The sequence below is a fragment of the Phodopus roborovskii genome, unplaced genomic scaffold (assembly GCF_943737965.1).
Source record: "Phodopus roborovskii unplaced genomic scaffold, PHOROB, whole genome shotgun sequence".
In the NCBI taxonomy this organism is placed as follows: domain Eukaryota; kingdom Metazoa; phylum Chordata; class Mammalia; order Rodentia; family Cricetidae; genus Phodopus; species Phodopus roborovskii.
Genome location: NW_026126413.1, coordinates 21,029,515 through 21,051,371, shown reverse-complemented (window position 1 = coordinate 21,051,371; position 21,857 = coordinate 21,029,515). Strand labels below are relative to the sequence as shown.

The window sequence follows — 21,857 nt, the reverse complement described above, 5'->3', positions numbered from 1 at the left end:
AAGCTTCTTGTATAATGTTCTTTTTAATGCAGTGGTGAGAGTGAGTGAGTGAGCAGGGGCGTGGTAAAGGGGTGGTGGGGGGGATGGTAAGCAGATGGTATAGTACGGTAGTCTCTAACTCTTGGATATTATGTGTCCTCTACAGCTTGATTGTCCATCAGTGGATGCCGTTACAGCACAAGTGCCATCAAAACCCAGCACAACAAAAAGCAAAGGCTCCCTTAGTGCAGTTATAAACAGGTATGGATCTGTTTACGACATATTGCTGCTTTAAGTTTCGTTTTTATCGTGAAGACTGCAGGCACTCTGGGAACGACATGAGTAGGGCGGGAAGGAGCAGAGAATGACTCAGAGAAGGGGGAATCGGCTTTCGACTCTGCCTTCCCTTCTGGACCTCCTTCAGGGGTACATAAAATGCAAAGGGAGACAGGTGCCCAAGTGTTTTGTGAAAAGTCTGCTGACTCAAAGGCAGATTATGCTCTGTTCGTTCACTTTTTACAAGGAGAGGAGGCTGGCCCTCCACTCAGTTACTTGATTCTTATCATGCTCTGTGTGCTAAAGGTCAGAAACTTTTTTTTTTTTTTGGTACCAAAGGTTCTAAGCATCATTTGGACTCGAGATAATTTATTGAATACCCAAGAGGCTTCAGTTCAGCCGGGGTGATTTCCCTGGCTGATGATTTACTTTCTTGGCGACTAGCCCCCAACTTCCTTGACAAGTTTTACAGATGCTTTTTCAGACTCATGATTTTTCTTTAATCGTTTCATTTTCCATTTATTCATATATGCCCTCCCTTTTTTTATGCCAAAAGAAAAAGAACATGGGCTCCAAACTCTGAGAATATAACTAAGGTCTGGACTAAACATGCTGCAACAAGTCTAACTGCTATCAGCAAGTTAACACTGGGAGTTAGCATGTAAAATCAAGAGTTCCTGGGCTGGAGCCGATTGTGGTGGTGCATGCTGGTAGGGTTTGCTGAAGGAGTCCCTGGGCTGGCTGGAATCTGGAATTTCCTCTTAATGTTATTTTGGGGCAGGCTCTGTCAATCCAGTGTTTTAGATTGCATTGTATAACTACTCACCCTGGTTCCAGAGGTATCAACTTCCATTCGGTGTGTCTGAAGTAGTCCTTCCTATAGGGCAAGCTTGTGGAGCAATAATACTCCATGGCAAATTTTATATCTTATCCTTTAAGTGAGAGTAGCTGCTACATTTGGAGTCACTTTCCAGGGATACGCCTCATGCAGGTCTTACTTCCATTGGGCAGTTCAAACCACAGTTGTCCCGGTATTTGTTGATATAGGTCTGCTAGCATTCTCAGGAATTGCCTATGCAGCAGTTAGCATGTTTTTCCTCTGCAACCCCAGAGTAAATAAAGGCTAGTGATGACACAGAACCATGTGGCAGAAATGAACGTCAACCCTAACCTGATAACCTGTTTCCTTTCTCTAGGTCAGAACAATAGTGATAACCTTGATAAGAGCCCACCAAGAGAACTCGGGCAGACGCTGGAACACATATTAAATAGTGCAGCATGAAGGAAAAATGTCTCTCTTACTATGACTGGCTGTTAACAACAAAATGACCATGAAATGTGTGGGTGACCACAAGGACCCACGCTTGTGAAATGCACACTTTCTGACACTGAAAAGTAAAAAGGCATCTGAAGGCAGTAGGTAAGAAGATGCCCGAAAAAGACTGACTTTTAGCTACTGGGTATTTATATATCTCCCATTTTACTTCGGACAATACCGACTGATGACTGAGCTTCTATGAGGCTTAAGACACGTTTGACATAATGCATATTAAAGTATTACAGAGTAAATGCTCACCTCGCACACCACGAAGGGAGAAGTGATGGGGAGCAGCTCTCCTGGCTGGGGGAGGGGCGAAACAAGAGGAGGCGGATAGGGACACTCACACAAAGGGCTTCTGGCAACATAGAGTTGTTTCTGTTTTAAAGTACGGAAGTCATTGGTATATAAAACAGCGAATCACTACAAATCAGTTAATTGCTATGAACTCTAAGGTGCAGGGAAAATTCGTAAATGAGATTCATCCAGTGTAGCACTGATCGGTACTGAAAACTTGCAAGTTACTCCTTAGAAAAAAAAAATAACCAGTGGCAGATGAAGTTCTGAATAGTCTTTTTGTTGTTGTTGTTTTGTTTTGTTTGTTGTTGTTGTGTTTTAAATATAATACCTCAATACATTTAATAATAAAAGTAAGCTCTACAAAAAAATCTGTTTTACATATCATACAAAATGTAGAGGTGAGTGTGGCTCACTGAACCACACTGTTCAGTCATGTATCAGGAAGACTTGAAATTAGAAAAGTATGCAATTTCTGCGGCTCATCCTCCTCCTGGGCACAGGCTCAAGCTGTGTCCTGTTTGTGACGTTTTCATTGCTCATCTGCAAGTTCCCTCCATCCCTCGGATGCTTTCTTTTCTTCTTAAAACTTTTAAACAAGAAAGGAATCCTGCAATCCAATCTACTTTTGGGCAGCCCGATGAGCCAAGCTCCCTTGAAAACAGTTGGAGTTGATTTTTATCTGCTTTGTCAGCTCTGCCAAGCGGAAATCATGTCAAAATCATGTTTGTGGTGACGTTCCCCCTTGCTCCGATGACATGGAGTCGAAAGAACTGATTACGGTATTCCTGAGCGCCAGACTGAGTAGTTCAAGGTCAGTTTTGTTCAACAAACGTCCTGGCAGATGATAGTGAGGTGTGACCATGGTTGTGGCATGAGACATGCACTTTGGAAACATTTTTCTCTACTTAAAAAAAAAAAAAAAAGTGTGACAGTCTTTACACTGTTACGTGTCAGGACAACAATCATCTATGACACAAGTTTCGGGCTGGTTTCCCTCTTCTTCGGCTACAGCCTCCTCCTCAACCTGCTCGTCAAGGGGAATTTCCGTGGACTCCGAGTCTTGAGTACATAGCGTCTTGGAGTCGCTGCAGCTAGTGTCTTCCTCCACTTGACTTCCGCTGTCCTTCTCCGTGTCTGACTCGCCGTCTTCCTCTAAGGTTAGTTCAAACTGGAATTTTTCAGTTTGGCCCTGCCGGCCCTCCTCTTGGTCATCGGGTGCAGGGGAGGGGCTCTGAGGGATTGTGCTCTGGTACCACTCACGATTGTCCTCCAAAGTGTCCAAGATGTCCTGGGCGTCAGGGTGTACGAGGTCTGCCCACGTCTCCCAGAGTGGATGAACAATATAGTCTATGAAGCCCACCTGGCCATAAGAGAAAAGAAATCCAGTGGGACTAAGAAACCTGGGAAAACTCAACAGAGAGTCACGGTGCCCCAAGGAACCTGCATAGAAGACTACTAACCGGAGTAAGCCAACAGAACAATCATGTAAGCCTGTCGACTAGCTGGCCAAAGTAGAACTCCAAGCTCAAGGAATGTTATAAAGAAATTCTAGTTATTTACATAGTGGAGTCTGGGGCCTGGGCCTGATTTGAGAACAGCCCATTAGTAGAGAATCCAGATAACTGGGATTAGCCAAGCATCCTATGTCTAGGAGTACACTAGATGGATACAGTCACGATGAAATAATTGTAGCACCATCTGTGTGGCTGCATGACTACAAATCCTAAGAAAGTTCTTTGACTCATCATCAACAGAAGTGGAATCTACCATGTCAAATCTAAATTAACTAACAAAGAGGAAAACACAAAATGCCTTGAGGTATGAAGCTAGAGCAGCCAAACGCTTTAGCAGTGGCCCAGCCTGTTTTCCGGGCTGTGGCCTTACCTGTGATTTTTCCACAGAGGCGTTGTGCTTGTCACACATGGGACTTATCTCCATGCCGCGCTCCCGCTCCCGGTCCCCCTGTCGGAAGAACTCCTCCATTATCCGGTCTGTCCACTGGCGATACAACTGCAGAGGCTTCGTGGGATTGCTGAGGTCTGCACAGTGCACCATATTCTGGAGGACCTGAGGTGGGTGGATGGAGGCATTCCTTACTCAGCATCTGCTGCTCTGGGTTTGAAACTCGGAATTCACACCAGATAGCCATGGCACTTAAAAATACATGTAGTGTCAGATGTATTACAAACAGCCCAACCATGCTGTGCCTCTGTGGTTCACACCTGTATTAATAGTTCCGAGTTATGCCACTTCTGCATTTAAGTGTTGTGTGAAAAGACACGGTCTGTGTTCGTGCATTATTAAATTCCAAGGTGCTCAAATAGTTGGTCTTTGGAACGTTAAGTTTTTGTTGTGGTTGCATATGCAAATGAGCAGACCACTATGACTTGACTACCTGTTTAAGTACAAAGGAATGGTCATTTATTTTGTCTTATTTGTTTTGTTTTTGTTTTGTTTTTTTTTTTTTTTTTTTTTGCTTGTATATTAATGATTTCCAATTGTGTGTTCTTATGGATCTTGTGTGTGTGGTTTGTCTTTTTGTTTTTGGTTTGTTTGGTCTGCTTTCTGGGAAAAAAGGATGTGGATTTGGATCGGTGGGGAGTCAGGAAGAATCTGGATGAACGTGAAGAAGGGATGCCATGATCAGAAAGTAATGTACAATAAAGAGTAAGAATAATAAGAAGATGATGACAAAGATCCCGCCTGTAGCTTCTGGACCTATGAGATGGGACATGTTCAGAGTCATGACATATGCATAAAGAACGATGGCAGATGCTCATTTACCTGGATCCTGTCGGAATAGTTGTCAAGGAGGAGGACGCCAGAGCTGGTCACCTTCTTAGTTTCCACCATCGTTTTCAAATCAGCCAGCAGGTTCATGTGCTTTGACATGTCCGTCGCAAGTACCTGGCAGGACAAAGAATTTGCAAGTGGACAAAGGAATTATTTTGAGTTTGAGAAGGGATGGAGAGACACTATGAATTCTAATGATGTGCGGAAATGAGTTCACCTGGGACCGCTTTTTTCCTCTTGTCTGTCAAGCTTTCTAGAGCCCAGAAAACTACCCACGGCACAGAAACAGAAGGCACCTGGCAAGCACTCCCAAGGCAAACACCCAGTGACCTTCCTACTTTCTCTGCTTCTTGCTGAACTAGGGGGCCTTGACGGCTCTGCACCCAGCTAACTCAAGGCTACTCAAAGACCACTTCAGACACGACGTATTTGAGCTAGGTTTTGTTTTGCTCTTCTAGCGCAAATGATGTCTCCCTGGGTAAAGATGCTTTCACCAGTGGAAAGAAGAGAGCTGACTCCCACAAAGCGTCCTGAGTCCACAGGTGTACACACACCCAAACAGGTTTAAAAAATGAATGTAATGAAAAATTTTAGTGTGATTTTTGTGCTGCCCAGAGATTGATTGCTCTGGATGATGGACGCAGGGAAAGGAGTCTAGTTGAGGGTATTTCTAAGTGGGTGGGGAGGCAGGCAGATGATACTGCATTCTCTGTGTCATCCTTCTGTCTGCCACTGGCCAAGAGGAACATAGAAAACACTGAACAGTGAGCCCTTAGTCTTTTGCTTTTTCAGTCCTCTCCCGTACAGTGTATCAGACAGTTCCCCCTCCTACCTTCCTCCCCTCTCCTCCAGATTCATACCCGCCTCCACCTCCCTTCAGAACAGAGCTGGCTTCCCAGGGACATCAAGCAACCACCACATAGCAAGCTACAGTTAAGACTAAGCACATGCCAGCACATTAAGGCTGGACCTGGCAACCCAGCTGGGGGACAAAGGTTCCCAGGAGTAAGAGACAGCCCCCTACTGTCTCCGTGAGGAATCCCAAGCTACTCAGGCATAACACAAAACATTGGGTGGGGTTCGGGGAGTCCTGCAGAAGAGGCAGGGGAAGGGTCGGAGGAACCTGAGGGGGCCAGCAACACTAAGAGAAGGAGGCCCACAGAATCAACTGACCAAGACGCATGGGTCTTCCGAGTTCAGGGTGCCTGGAGTGGTGTGTCTGAGGCCTCTAGTCTTAAATCCCAACTGCTGGGAGCAGGAAGTATGACAGAAGAGCTCTACCAGCCACAGCAAAGGCAGTTTCTACAAGTCCACTTCCCAAACCTAACCTCCTATCAACCCTAGAAACTTGAATCGGCTTTATTAGGTACTTACAATGTCAATGACCATTTTCCTTAAAGATTGTCTTTGTTTTTTGGTCAGATTCTGGAAAATGTCACAGTTTTCTTCTTGGAGCAACTTAAAGCCTACAGCTAGATGATGATTCTCTAAGACCGAGGAGTCGTTGTACATCAAGGCAAGTTCTGAGTCTGAAAGGAGAGCAGAGGGTTTAATCAATGTCTGCCTCACTCTTGAGATTCTACACTAACTCCCAACACTCTGGGGGTAGAGGCAGGAGGATAGAGTTAGAGGCTGGTCTGGGGAAACATTCTTTGATGCCTTGTGTCCGGGTTACAGTTGTCCCTGAACGTCTCCACCACCCATGAGCAAATAATCTAAGAGCCAAAAGAGAAAGCCAGAGCTTTAGGAGTGAACTGCAGTGTGACTGATAATGTGGACCTCCTTAGAAGGATGGCTAAACGCGCCCCACACCACTGGGCCCTTACCATTTTCACAAAGGGATGGAGCTCCCACATTTTAGCTGGATTAGTTTCCTAACCCAGCAGGTGTCCTGGAAGAGCTGGGAGCCAGCCATGGGGGGGGGGAGATTCTGACGTGGACTTTTAGCAATTTATGCCCGTGAGTGCAGCTAAGAAAGCTCTTGTCCTGACACACTCAGAAGCACAAGCCATTGACGCGTACCTGATCTGGGAATTCCCATCCCTGACCTCATCATTTTCATCCAACAGTGGTCTGGCGATACTGGGAATAACCAAACAATGTCATTTCCCCATTCTCCTAAAAAGTACTGAAATGACTGGAGTCACTCCGCTTCTTACATCCCATAAGGGGTTGCTAGGAAGCATGTGGGCTACATCTTCAGAATACAGCCCATTGGTACGCCCTTTACTACAAGAAATACAACCAAACCTAAGAGATAAGACAACACCAGAAACCCCCAAAGCAACTCAGAAAATGCATCCTTAGAATTCTGCTCCTCCTAAACCACCTTAGAACCCCATCACCATGAGTCATGCTTCTGGAGTGACGCGTAACCTAAGGTCAGATAAGATGCATACATTTCTCTATGCTTCCTGTAGGGATTGGTTCAGGTGCTTAGAGAAGTGTAGACAGGCCTGTAGCTGCAGGCCTAGTCCAAGCTGGAGAGCCATTTCAGTCCTTCCCCAGCAACAAGAAAAGGAAGGAAATGATGAAGTTTTAGCTCTGCAAAGCAATGGCATGGATGTCAGAGCAGGGATGATGGATGTCCTAGCTCAGACATCTGCCCCCCTCCTTACCTCATCTACTGTATTGGGGCCCCCATGAGCTGGTGAATAGTGCCCATTCCCACCCCAGTCAGGGTCATCTGTGCTCAGTCTAATTCCAATACTAACTCCTTACAGAAACATTCCTTCAGGCTCATCCTTAATTAAGATGCTCCAGCTTTTCAAGCATCGCTGGAAACCGTGAATGCACATCTTAGACTGTAAGCTTGCAGAGGGCGAAGGTCTGCTTACTGATGCTTTGACAACACTAAGGACTGTTGATCTTATGGCAGCGTAAGTAGACGTAAATGAACTTTATTTTACAGTGCTAATTGCTAAAAGGTGCAATAACAGGGAAGAAATGGGATGACCCCCCCCCAAAGAACTCTACAATAAAATTCTGGTAAATCTAACTTCAATTGTTAAAACCTCAGAGCTGGCAAGGGTACAGTAGACAAAATGTAAGTGCACTCAAGCTTTCTATTGGCCCAAATGAAGCAATGCATATGAAAAGTGTAAAATGAGAGCTTTTACAGTTTCAATGTGACAGACTCTGAAGAAAATGGGTTATGTAGTGTCTATTAACAGGAGTCAATTTAATTCATTTGAGTATCCTCTACTTTTCAATGAACATATTACTATCATCATCATCCACAATGCAGGGTTCACTATGTAGCTCTGGCTGACCTGGAACTTGCTACACAGACCACGATGGCCCTGAACTCACAGAGCTCTTCTGCCTTCTATGTGCTGGGATGTGATTAAAGGCAATGATCACCATACCCAACCCTGATCATATTACTTTTTGTAGAAGTTCAACTGAATAGGTATTTTTGAAAAATATATCATAAAACACATGTATCTTATAGTAAGAGGCACATGGGTTCACATCTTAAATTTACTAGATTTCCCTGTACAAAAGAAGTAAATCTTACATGCATACATGCACACTCCTGTGCCCATCTGCTTTGACACAATACAGTTTTATGAACAAACTCACACATTTCTTTATAACAATGTTTTCGACAAGATGCTCATGTGTTTATTAATCAAATCTGCCTATGAAAGCAACAGCCAGCCTCTCCTCTTAGGCTTAACCTATAAGGCAAGAACAACCCTTCCAAAGCGCTGGGGTAATGATAGGCTATCTAAGGAGATGGAGGGCATCTCCACTCTGTCACACTGGTGACAACTTGGGCAGGGGACAGCTTACTTAGGCAGCACCAGGAGCAAAAGGGGATTGAGGCCTGTGTGTGATGGCCAGAATAAGATTTACTCACGGCTGCACAGCTTGGGATCTGTGTGAAAGAGTCATTATCTTATTTTAAAAGAAAAAAATCTAAACAATATGTTCCTAAAAGTGCTCTGCTCCCCCTCACTTCACTCCCCCCATGTCTGGCTTCCTCCTGCATGGGGTACCATCTCAAGCCACTCAGTCATTTGTTGTCTCTTCTAGCACAATGCAATCTATTAAGAGTCAGACCTTGGCCTTGTTCTCTATAGAGTCATATTTGTTGAAAATGAATTTGTTCTTATTTCAAAGGTTTACACAGACAAAGAAAGATCTCTATATAATTCACTCATACAGCTATGGAACATGTATGTTAAAATGATATGAGAGCTTGATAATGTCTGTAAAGTGTGTGTACTGGCAACTAGGTCCCACTTCAACTTACTATGATGTAATGCCTCCCTACTCTTGGAAACCCATAGACATCTGCTTTGAATACAAGATGAGTGTGAATAAATCTTTCTCCCCAAACTTGGCCATCTTTACTATAAACAACACATTCTCTTTCCAAGTGAAATATAACACAATGCATGTTCAGTACCATTCAGTGTTTTAATTTTTCAGAAAATAAAACCAAGAAGTCAAATGATCTTTTCATGATAAATACCTTGTAAGATGTTACAGTCAAACCTGTATGAAGCTATTTGCAATTTATGTGTTGCTTTATCTGTGGTATTTTCACAAAGGCTAAGGCAGCTTCCCACCTGTGATTTCAATTTCTCTGAGCCCTGGGTTCACAGACCTCCACACCCTTAAGACACATTCATTAAAACTCTTCTCATTGTATACTAATAGTCTCAAATGATCAAGCCTCATCATCTCTTCCAGGTAGAAATGGTCACCCTGTTCTCAACTTCCAGGTGCTTTCAATAAGCACAGATAAATCTGGAGACTAAGACCACAGCTAAGAGGCAGGGGCATGGCTGCACTGGAAGTCACATCTTTTAAGTTCACTGTGCCTCTGAGGTCTCCTCAAGAGATGCAACCATCTAACTAGGGTTTTGAGAGGATGATCAAAACTTAAGATTTCCTTGTTACAAGAACCAGGTCCAACCTTTGGTTATGGCGTTGGAAGGACCAACTCTGAGTCGAGAGGTAGAGAGAGTATCCTTGCCTGATTCACTGACTCTGTCCACGAAAGCCAAAGAAAATAGAAACTTAAGTCTCACTCTGAAGGGGACTACCAATAAACAAACACACCGTTTCAAAAGATTGTTTTCAAAGTCACTAGAGATGTGTTTGTTGCATGCTGTGAAGGTGAACTGTTTGCACGATACAGAGGAAAAAGGGAGGGAAAGGCTCTGGTGATCACTCAAAGGAAGGCAGTGATCCTGCTCAGCCCTGGGATGGGTCTGTGCACCAAGCTTCTCTGCCAAATCATGGCCTCACCACAACTCAACAGGAGCTGCTCCCAGAGCTGTGTTGCTGTGGTCCCTGGGATCATCACAATGCTAAAAGGAACTAACTCACTTCCAGAAGCAGGACTGGTTATCAGGTTTCTACCTAGGCACGTCAACAGAAAAAGACACTGTTGGCCAATGCTCTAGATTTATAAAAATCCTCCAAGTTTCTCCGTTACTGGTTTCATTGTCTTTCAGACTTTAGAGGATATGGGCTATGCTAGCTGAGATGACAAACATCCACCCACAGTCCCTCAGGTGCCAGCCAAGGCCTGACGGTGTTTGGAGGGTTCAGGGAAGGAACAGAACTTGTCCCTGTTCTCCTTAAAAGGTACAGTAGAACACTTGAAGACTGACTCTATTCTGGCTTAACTTTGTGTCCCTCTGATTGTAATTCTGCTGTCACTATAAGGGAACATAGAATAGCCTATGAGACAGAATACAAAGTATTTGATGTACTAACTTAAAGAAAATGTCTTTCTTAAATGTCAAGAATTATAAATGAGGTACATTTACGTGTTTGTTGAAATCTGTAAGGAGAAGTGCTTACGCCTCAAAATACTGAAGTGGGCCAGATTTCTGGAAAGTACCATGGCACACTGCACCAAGTGACCTGCCAGCCTTTTTCAGAAAATGCTACCTTGAGCACCAGCACAATGCAAGCCAGGGGGTTCAATGATGATAGCAGTTACGTAAAGGGTTTGAGTCTGTTAGAGCCCTGTTCCAGGCTCTCATACAGCAATGGGAATGTGAACCTGTGTGATCAGTAAGTCCCTCCAAACGCTAAGATCCGAAATGTTGTCTCCCAGCCACACATCCCAGGAGGCTTGCGCTCCATCTCTGAATCGCTAACTATACTGTGTTGTTTCCACAGGGGCTACCTGAAGATAACAACTGTGGATCTTTTCTGGCAGCCCTGACTTAAGCCTCTCAAGGTACTGTCCCATTTACCTTCTTTTAAATCCTGCTTACCATAAAGTTGGAGGTTGTGAAAGCTCCGATACTAGGATAGCCAGATTCCCACAGCTCATGGACAGATTCCCACCCACAGTTTGAGGCAGAAGGATGACAGTTTCTTACCATGAAAAAGACTTGCTTCACTTTTCTCTTTATATAAAGGGAAATTTATGATGTCAGTCTACCACAGCACAACGGGAATGAATTAAGGCCTAGTACATTTAAGTCATTTATCTAGTAATGTCAAGTAACAAGTACTATTTATATAACGTTAAACCCTTCTGAGGAAGGGGAAAAGCCTCCTCCAGATGCCCTTACAGATGTTTGCTGTGTATCAGGGAGACCACAACCAGATCTCTACCACACCTTACGTCATCACTAGACACACCGGTGTCTTCTTACACACTGAGAGGTTGCAGGGGGTTAAAAGGAGAGTGAATTGTTCAAGGCAAGAGGCTAGAAACTACGTTCCTGTTACTTCCACGGAGACCTCTGAAAAGAGTTTCTGGGGGATCAATGGTAATCTACAGAGTGAACAGGCTGCCCGCCCCGCTGAACACGCCCACCTTTGATTGTCTTTTGCAGAGACATGATAATAAATGACTTTTAGAGACATACTAGAGCACACGGATGATTTTCACACACCAACTGCCTGTCTCGTGGGAGGCCATGATATTTCTAAAACATGTTTACACATGTCAAAAGCACCTTATGGCCCTGGAGGAACATGGACTTATGAAAACCACTCAGACACATGCATATATTTTAAAATCAGGCTTCACTTACTTGTGTTGATCAGAAATTGGTTTGACACACCGGGATGATCCACATCATGTATTGCACTGGCAAAAATGGCCGCGAGAATCTCCAAGTCCGTGAAGACAGCCTGGACACCAACAGCACAGGAAATATTACTGTGTTATCCCAAGAAGCTAGAGTGAGCATACCGTAAAAACAAGTGAAATGAACCCCGGGTGAGGCTGGGCAGTACCATCGAGAAGTGCCTTTCGGATGCGTTTTAAAATTTCAAAGCTAAGTGTTTCATCTGACTTCGCTATATACATCACGACAAGGCCTCTCCTGTTGATTATACTTAAAAGCATATTAAGAGTATCTGAAATGTGATAAAAAGGAAATACGAGCCTATATGTAACTCACTTTACGATACACAGAGAACACATGTAATCAGTAACGCCCACTGAATTATGAAAGGGAATTTCTTTCTTTCATCTTCCTGTCACCCAGATGACCAGTTCTCAGCCTCAGTGCCGTCAACGCTGTGGTTAGAGCACCGTGAATGTTACTGTGCCATTTAGCCAATTCCTCACCCTTATTCACAACATGCTACCATACAACCAAAAATGTCTCCAGAAATTCCCCAAATGTCCCTGGGTGGAGGAGTGGAGGAGAGCAAGACAGAAATCATCCCCAGCTAAGAGCCACTCAGCCAAATAATGAGGTATAAGCAGAGCTTTACAATGAAAGGAACATCCACTATATAACAAAGGGGAATCTTTCCCCCAGATGATTGTGGAGATCAAATCCCTTCATTAAACACTTAACGGGACAACTTCTTAGGATTTGGAAAATTTAAAAAGGCATTTCCTTCTATAAATTCTTAGAAAGTATTAATGCGTTGCTTATGTCTTTCCTTTGAACTAGAGCCATCAGACTAAAGCTCTGGAAAAGCACCCGACAGGAAGTCAACAAGCCATATGTGTGTGTGCTCAGAGTCCACTGGGCCATTTCAAAGAAGCAGTATGATAAACAGATGCAGCCCCAAACTGTTGACCAATTCTCACAGACAGAATTCATCAAAGGATCTGTTGTTTATTAACAATTTTCTCCTTAAAGTATTTCCAAGGAACTTAGTTGCTGTCTGTACCAAAAACCCTCTAACATCCAAGTTTAAGAGCTCTTTGAGTGCTAGCGACTTAGACAACTTAGAAGACAGCCTGACCTCCAAAGCAGGTGTAGACAGTAGCACGTGGGTAGACTGGACGACGTCTGCAGCATGGATGTTGTTATGATAGGCCACATCAGCATGATAATGGTCCTCCAGTGTCATGAGATACGTAATTAAGGTGTCTACTGGAATTTTAAATGTTTTTAATAAATCTCGTTCCTGTAAGAAAAGAAATCCTCTTAGCATCTTTGTCTTTCTACTAAAACTCACTCCCTAGAGTGAGGGGCTGCCTACACAACCCAAAACTGACAGTGTTTTTTCACACTGTCTCGCTGAAGGAAACAGCGAGAGGTGTAGAAATTCTGGCAGCAACCCACCGCTGAGCTGTCCTCCTGAGACCAACAGTTCTGCATCTGAGGTACAGTGTGAGGGGTGGGCTGCCAGCCCTAGGCTCCTGTAGGCAGCCACAGCACAATGCAGCTGCTGGCTTGGCCCTTCAGTCACGCCAGATGAGCCCATGCTTGCTCTCAGCCTGGAGTTTCCCATCTAATGCCAAGGTACCAGCCCCAGCTTCTCAGTTACATCCCATCCTGACAAAGTACAGAGGCAAGAGCAAGGGAGGGATACAGAAACAGTGGCAGACTACTAAAAATATACTCAAACAACTATAGTCCGTGTGAATCAGCAGGGGCTTGTTTGTTTAGAAAAGACGATTTTCTAACTAGTGTTAATAGATTATTTCTCCCATGCTTCTTAAATAGAAAAAAATGCAATTATTTGTATTTTACACACACTCCCATTTATTATTATGTGTCCCTTATAAAGGAGCAATAAAACAGACATCAAAAGAAGCTGCAGGGGATGAGTAGAATAAGGCTGGACAGTTTGGGTTAAATGCCTCTTCACTGAGGCGTTATCGCTAACAGGTGAGCATACCTTTGAAAAGGCTGAGCTCTTACTCTGCCATGTTGTCTGCCTTATCACAGCCTCAGGGCACTGGAGTAGCTGACTAAGACTCCCTGAAACTGTGAGCCAAAATGAATCCCTCCTCCTTCTGGAATAATTTGCTTGGGTATATTTTCACAGCAGCAGAAAATGACTCATATGTAGTCCCCTGGCTAGAAGAAACTCAAGGGCAGTACCTGGAAGATGGTGTGCATGATAACAGTCAGAGGCCGGTTACCAGACAGCTCCGCTACTCTGAAAACATGGAGACCCCATTTGTTCACATCTTCTAGTTCCTGGGGTGAAGAAAAGCACCCATAGGACACAGTTGGACAAGAGGTGACAATAAACAGGAGTATATGAAAATGACTGACTTTAATGAGAAACACTGCTAAAGTAAAAAAAAAAAAAAAAAACAAACAAACAAAACACCTCATTTTAAAAGGATGTGACATGTAAACAGTTAAATGTAAGGCAAATTCACTTAAACTGAAAACATTATTCTGATAGTAAATTATATTCATATGCTTTCACTTCAATAGAACAATTTACAGAATCTCCCTACTCTAAACTTCAGAAGTAATGACAGATTTCTAACTTGTAAACAAACAAGCAAGCAAAAAACAACAAACCAAGACACACCAAGCAGACCAGATGTCTAAATCTACATATTAATAAAAATTCTAATAACTTACACAGCTTTTGAAGTGACTTTTCCCACCTTCAAATCTAGGACTGGAGAAATGGCTCAGAGGTTAAAAGCAACTGTTGCTCTTCCTGAGGACCTGAGTTCAGCTCCCAGCAACCAATTCTAGGTGGCTCACACCTCTCTTAGCTCCAGGTACAGGGGTGCCCACTTCAGGCATCCATTGGCACTGCACACACACTCAGGCACACATACATACACACTTAAACAAAACAAATTAGGTTCTCGCTACGTAGGCCAGACTGGCTTCAAACTCACAGAGATCTACCTGCCTCTGCCTTCTTGAGTGCTGGAATTAAAGACATGCTCCACTATGCCTGACTCAAAAATAGTTCTTAAGATCTTAAACATTAATGAAGTTTTCCATCTGTTTAAAGGAAAGAAAAAAAGGGGGGGGGGAATCACACCACAGTCTGTGAAATTACTATACCTTGGCCAGGACGTCCTCCTGTTCTGTTTTAACCCCAAACCTTGGGATGCATGAGTTAGTCAGGCTGGAGCTATGCATCAACTTCTTGACCCCGCTGATCTGGGACATTGGCCTTTTCTTTTTCTCCTTTTCCTTCTGCGTGGGAGAGGGTATTTCCACTTCATGTTGCTTATCTTAAGAAATTCAGAAAGCATCCAATATTTACTATTACTTCAACTTTAATTTTTAATCACATAACATATAAATGAACAAAGGGTCCTTGATCACTATACTTTCTAGAAAGTGATTCCAAAGACTAGTTTCCCTTTCAGAGTTGAACACAAGTTGATGTCCTCAAACACAAAATGAAACAAATTCTACTTTATTTGAAAGACCTCTTGCTGGACTATCCTCAGATGACGGTAAGCTATGATAGCCAGCTGAAAGAGAGCAAAATGCTTTTCCAACTAAGCTCTCCAGTTTCAACATTTACTTTAAAATGGTAGACGCTTCACATGCAAATATATCAAGAACAGCAGCCTATGAACTTGGGAGCTAAATGACTACAGGGAGTCACACTGTGAGAGCCTAAGCTGCATCTCAGAGTGAGTTGAGGACTTCTTCTATGTTGTCTCACTGTGTAATAGGAAGGGAATGTTTACAATGCAGCCAAGTCTTGTAGGGACCACAGACTATCCAAAACATTACGTAACTGAGAGGCACCTATGCTAATGTCTACAGTAAAAGCTATAGACATAAGGTGTCTTAATGCGGTCATCTCTGTGAAGCAGCTTAACTCATCCTTGAACAGTAGGTTCAACAAACACCTGTACAGGAGGAATTCACTCCTTAATACACACTAATTTGTTTTGAAAGTAAATCCCTCTATCAAGGAGGAATTAAAATTTGTTTTCACTTATTGCAACTTCTTTCTACATTTAAGGTTAGAAGGGCTGTCTCACAAGGCCCTACTTGGCTAAATCAGAAAGCATCCCTTAGGAATTGAGCCTGTACCTGCTGGCAGGTAGTATTTCTAATTTCCCTAGTGCCCAGCAATGGTGGCCTTAAAAAAAAAAAGTTTGATGCATGAACAAATAAATATTGTGATGAATATTTCATAATTTAGTATTATGAAAAGACCTTGCTAGAGAGGTGGCTCAGTGGTGTGTGTAGTGCTTGCCTAGCACGTGCTAGGCTGTGGGCTTGCTACATCGCACTGCAGATCAAATAAATAAAATATACTACGCCACCCCAGATTGATTCTGGGGCTTAGAGACTTTAAGTCTCAACTTACTAACATTATGCAGTAACAACAGAATTTCTCACACACATTTGGTTTCCAAACTGAGTTAAGCTCTAACTGGCCTCTCAACATAAGCAAGCAAAGAAGCCTAAGGCAAGGTTTACTTTGAACGCGGCTGGTCTCACCTAAGAATGTGTTCGATATGTACTCTGACACCTGGTTCCCAGACCGACTCATTTCAGAGAGATGAGTGAGCTCCCGATTCAGCATCCTTTTAAACTGAAAGACACAAGGAGGGTTGTAGTAAGAACAAAGGACATTTTAAGTGTCACGACACAAGCATGCCCCAAGACACAGGGAATTACACCCAAAGAATGTTCACATAATCATGACTATGTGTTATTATCAGTGTTACTTTCTCCAGGGTTGGACAGTTATAACAATCTGTGTTGTGACAGGGTCCACTGTCACATATGGTTATGAAGCATGAGACATGAGGTTAGTATGAATGAGAAACTGAGTTTCAACTTCGTTTTAATATCCAGTCGCTATCACATAGAATATATATGTGTGTGTGTGTGTGTCTATATATATTATGTACATTACATGTATATATACACATACATTTCAGATAATAATACAATGTCTTCTTTTTTGTATCTGATTCCAAGTTTAACATTGAATTCTTTTATCAGTCGGTTTATCATTATTAAAAACAAATATATAATAATGATCAACTGTTTAAAGATCCAGGGATTTGGGGAACCCCAAAATTTGAGTAAATTGCTTCCGAAGCTGTATACACGCAGAAGGAAAGTCTAAGAAGCGTTAGTTGTCAGGGACTGCAGCATCTACTGATCATCTCCCCAATCAGGGAACAGAAAGTAGGTCAGCGTGGAGTTCTCTGCCTGACAACGTCACCATTTACATTCCTGAGTCGACTATGCCTATGTCCATCCAGACACTGCAATCATCTGCTACCACAATAGGGAAATACTTTATCCGCAGTCTGGACAGCTAAGATTCACACAAAAGAGCACCTGAGGACAAATGGTGGTGGGGATGGAGGGAGAGGGGAACAGTGCTTGTGTGGGTGTGAACTGGTGTAGCTTTTATGGAAATTAGTTTGGGGGTCCCTCACAAAGCCATGAATAGATAAGCCGTGTGACCCAGCCACACCACTGCTGGGCATTTCCTCCAAAGGACTCTATGTCTTACTACAGAGGTGCTTGCTCAACTGTGTTCTCTGCTGCTCTATCCACAGTGGCCAAGAAATGGAAACAACCTAGGTGTCTATCAGTGGGTGAATGGATAAAGAAGATGTGGTACATTTACACAATGGGATGTTACTCAGTTTTTGAAAAGTGAAATTGCGAAAAGTTTCACGTAACCAGATAGAATTGGAAATGATCGCTCTGAAGTAGCCCAGACCCAGAAAGACAACTATCACATGTTTTCTCTTTTATGGATGTTATCTTAGACTCTTTAGGTATGTGTGTTTCATTTGGAATAGCCACAGAAGTCAGAGAATTAATGAGGGACCATATAGATAGGACTTCTTAATGTAAAGCCTCCCTTTGAATCTGAAAATCTCCCTACCAGGCATGGTTAATATGCCTCAATAGTTTCCAATACTCAATGTCCTGGTTTGTTTTTTGCTGTTGTTTTGTCAAAAGCTAGAGCTATCTGGGAAGAGGATCCTCAACTGAGAAAACTTCCTCCTGGACTGGAGAGATGGCTCAGTGGTTAAAAGCACCAGCTGCTCTTCCCGAGGACCTGGGTTCTATTCTTGGTACCCACACCGTAGCTCACAACTGTTTGTAACTCCAGTTCCAGGGGATCCAACACTCTCTCTGGCTTCCATGACCACCATGCATGCATGTAGTACACACAAAGAGGAATAGCACTCATGCACATTTAAAAAGGGGGGGTTGGGGGGGAAGAAAGAGCATGCCTCCATCAGATTGCCTATATAGGCAGGTCCATAGAACATTCTTAATGACTGATGCAGGCATGTGATCCTTGGGTCATGTAAGGAAGCAAACCAAACAAGCCAGGGAGAGGAAGGCAATCAACAGCACTGCCCCAGGTTCCCACCCCGATTTCTCCAGGTGACAGACTTTACCTGGACATGCAAAAGGGACTAAGCCCTTTCCTCTGCCAAGTTGCTTTTGGTCATGGGGTTTTATCAGAGCAACAGAAAGCAAGCTGGGACACTCAGAATAATGCAGTTTTCCGGTATATAAACGAAGGACAATTAAATACTTGATCAAAAATGTAAAACAATGATTTTGTTATCTTTAGTAGACTCTGAAACCTTCCGTTTCACTATGAAAGCTCACTTGTAAGTCTAGAGAGGAGGTGTGAGCTCTTCTTTCTGGAGTGTTGGAAATGCAACTCAGAACTGAACTGGCCTAGTTAGAATTTTCAAAAATCTTGCTCCTCTCAATTTATACAGAGATGGCTCATCAAGAAGCCATATAGTTTGACAAATCTCTTCCAGAGTCAACCCTAGGAAATCCAAATTAGGTACAACACTTCAACCATTACCGCAAACACTGAGGTTGATCAAGATAATAGCAACCAACTGTTAGCTACAAGGAGTAAATATAAGCGTTCCTTATAAGCATAGCATACACATGTATGGCAGAAAAATCTAGAAAGCTAAACAGAAAGATAAAAAAAATTAAACCACCACTGCTCAAAGATAAACTACATACAATTAGCTATATTATTTCCTGGGTCTTTGTTATATCTACTGCATCACATATCATGAGATGTCGGGTTCCATTTGTTTACGCTTAGCAACACACACTACTTATGAAAGTAAAACCTGAGGCTTCCTGAGACTATTTCAGAGGGCATTTACACTAACTAGTGTCAAAAACTGCTGTCATCTTCAAGCTATGTTTCCTTAAGTAAATTATTAATTTACAATTAAACAAGCTAACCATTTAGGCTGCCTTATATTCTGCCTGCCACATAACATGCACACACTGTTATTTGAGGGTTCTTTCCCTTAGCTCCCTTTGTGGTGCTCATCCCTGACTTCTGAACCTTTTGCTCCCATAGCTGATTTTTACCAATGCAGAACACATCAATGAGACTGATTACAGACACATCTACAGCTAGCCCCCATTTTATTCAGTTGCATAAAGGAATTCAGGAGCCAACCCACATGGGAAATAATCACAGCTGTTTCAGAACCAAAATGCTATGTATAATCCCTCATATGCGAAATATAATTCTTGCTTTATAGGTAATTTACCCTTGGGAACATGTACTCATTAGGCAAAACATATTGGAAAGAAGGTTTGCTAGATGCTTTGAACATGGTATCCAGTGAAGTATTCTTTCTCTGACTTCAAGCAGTCCATGCAGTCAGATGAAGCTGTCATTAAGAACTACCTGACCATGATAAAGTGGGGTTGGGGTGGGTGCTGCTTGAGGCCACTGTGAGCCTCTCAGGAGACAGTACAGGCTGCCGCCACCCTGCACATCTCAGTACAACTCAGCACCACACACTAGTTTTCTGATGACAACCAGGAAAACCAGGCAGGCATCCGCAGACTCACCATCTACCTTCCACACAGACCCAGTAGGATCAACAAGCTGCCTCCACCCTGGCAGAGAAATGTCCCTGTGCACTCTGCCTGCAGACATGTCACACACATTATCTGACTTTCTGGAATAACAGTAACCTGATGTTCTCACAGTTGTGCTTCGATAGGTTAGTGCAAGCACTAAGGTTAAGAACGCCACTGAAAAGATTCTTCTGTGCAGCCACAGTGTCACATTGCACACTCCCCTGAAGAGTGCTGTATCACACATAGCCATGATCCCCACACTCCTCTCCTCTCTCCCCTCTTTGTTCAAAGCATGGGAACATGGACTGGAAGAACCCTGCATCACACACCTGTCTCCCTACCAAGGGTTACTGTGTTCCAAAGACGGCAACATTCCGTTTTAAAGTAACCATGAGACAATATCTAAAACAACTCCCCAAAGCATCCTCCCCGGGGGATTTCCAAAAGGCGGTTTCCAGAGTACAAGGGCTTTGTGAGGAGGCGTTTAAACTGTTAACCAAACACCCTCCTATTTTGGGCTACGCTAATACAAATTTCAATCTAGGCATGCTAAATTAATAACCACAAAAAAGTGGCCACAAGTGTTCTCTCAACTTGTAGTTGACTGCCCGGTGTATTAAACAGTAACATACTAAAAGCTTTTAACAAGCATTTTAATTACAAGGTAGATTTCTGTCATTTTGAGTAACTACGTTTATTAAGGTACTTACAGACTAATTACCATGGGTAGGGAAGAAAAGATGGTTTAAAAAGCTAACAGAATGTCTCCTCCTTATACCATCATTACACACCCTAACGGATTTAGGACAGGCAGGCAGGTAGGCACAAAAGTGCCTTTCAATAAAACCCCGAGAAAAGTACTATTTAATTGAGCGTGCAGCTGTGTCTTAAAGTCACCTCTATTTTATGTTGATTAATTTCTTACCGGTCCTGTTTTACTTAAGTGGTTTTAAAACATTACAAAGAATGGTTGCACCCAGAGGAAAGAAAAGATTTTTCAGTGGATGCTTTTGAGGTCTTTGTTCTCATTATGCAGCAGAGTATGTGTGTGCAGCACTTAGATCATAAACCTAAGTCCAAAATGCAGCCAATCTGAATGCTGTATTGTGTGTTTTGCAATCCCAGTTTCTTCGCTTTGCAGTCTTCGTTTAAGATGGTTAAAGACTCAAAGCATTTAATACAGCAAACTAAGCTTTTCTGAATTCACCCCTCTGGAATTGTGTACCAGGACGGGTGGGTGCATGACACATTCTGAGCGCATGAAAAGATGCGGTGCGGCTAACACAGAGAGTGGCTACGTTTTCCATCACAGAACTCTGCTAACATTTGAATACGTGCCCAGCAAGTGTAGAAGATATTAATTTAATTGAACATTGCATTGACCGCTGTTTCCATTGTGAAATTCTAATGATCTTTTGAATATGATGCTTGCGAGTGTGGGAGATATCAATATTAAGACCTATTTAAATGAGTGCTGCATTGGCACTATAAAAATCAGTCTTTTAGAATACGCAGAACACCAAATATCAATATTTGGCTTTCTTAAAAGGTTTTGGGGCAGAATGTTAACACAGGCACAAAAAACTGCACCATTTTTTCCCCTCAAAACCTAAGTCCTAATGTTCTATATTTAGATTTGTGTAGGCATTATTCATAGTCACAATAGAAACACAGGGTCCTTAAAATGCCTCGATAAGCTTTAACAGCTAGGGGATAGAGTCTGGGGAGGCCGTGGGTTCTTACATTTACTTCTGACTGTAATTTTAAAACAAGAAATGGCTAGCAAAACTCAGACAATGAAAAGCATTTTTAAAATCTGGACTACCCTAGAGATTTACAGATTCGAGAAATCCTGTATGCATGGCTGAAACAGAGATGAGACTTCTAGCTTTCTTAGAATGCTACTCAACCTCAACACCAAACATCAAAGTTTCCTTTTCACAAAGAAACAGAAATCAAACCTTTCTATCTGAAAGTCCTTACGGCAACAGAATAGATATCTTTGAAAATGTGCTATGTGACTGGCTGAACCCTACTTTCTGAAATAATGCCTCTTTGGGGGACTGAATAAGGGTTTTCTATCCTGGAGACAGAACTCAATGGCGAAAGCTTGCCCAGTATCCACACAACCTTACCAATTCCTTGTATGATTTCATTTTTGA

At 42.8% G+C, this 21,857-nt stretch overlaps 1 protein-coding gene across 6 annotated transcripts in view; it reads right to left on the bottom strand.

Moving 5' to 3' along the window:
- Positions 1–2,458: 2,458 nt before the first annotated feature.
- Positions 2,459–21,857, bottom strand: part of Pde4d (phosphodiesterase 4D) — a 792,225-nt gene continuing 772,826 nt past the window's right edge. For all 6 annotated transcript variants that reach the window (XM_051182906.1, XM_051182907.1, XM_051182908.1 and 3 more), the window contains exons 7-15: positions 16,294–16,387; positions 14,887–15,059; positions 13,948–14,046; positions 12,860–13,024; positions 11,686–11,785; positions 6,041–6,195; positions 4,658–4,780; positions 3,758–3,940; positions 2,459–3,233 (exon numbers count right to left, since the gene is read on the bottom strand). In XM_051182906.1, coding sequence (XP_051038863.1) covers positions 2,817–3,233; positions 3,758–3,940; positions 4,658–4,780; positions 6,041–6,195; positions 11,686–11,785; positions 12,860–13,024; positions 13,948–14,046; positions 14,887–15,059; positions 16,294–16,387 — 1,509 coding nt within the window. In that variant the 3' untranslated portion in view covers positions 2,459–2,816. The remainder of the gene's footprint in view (positions 3,234–3,757; positions 3,941–4,657; positions 4,781–6,040; positions 6,196–11,685; positions 11,786–12,859; positions 13,025–13,947; positions 14,047–14,886; positions 15,060–16,293; positions 16,388–21,857) is intronic.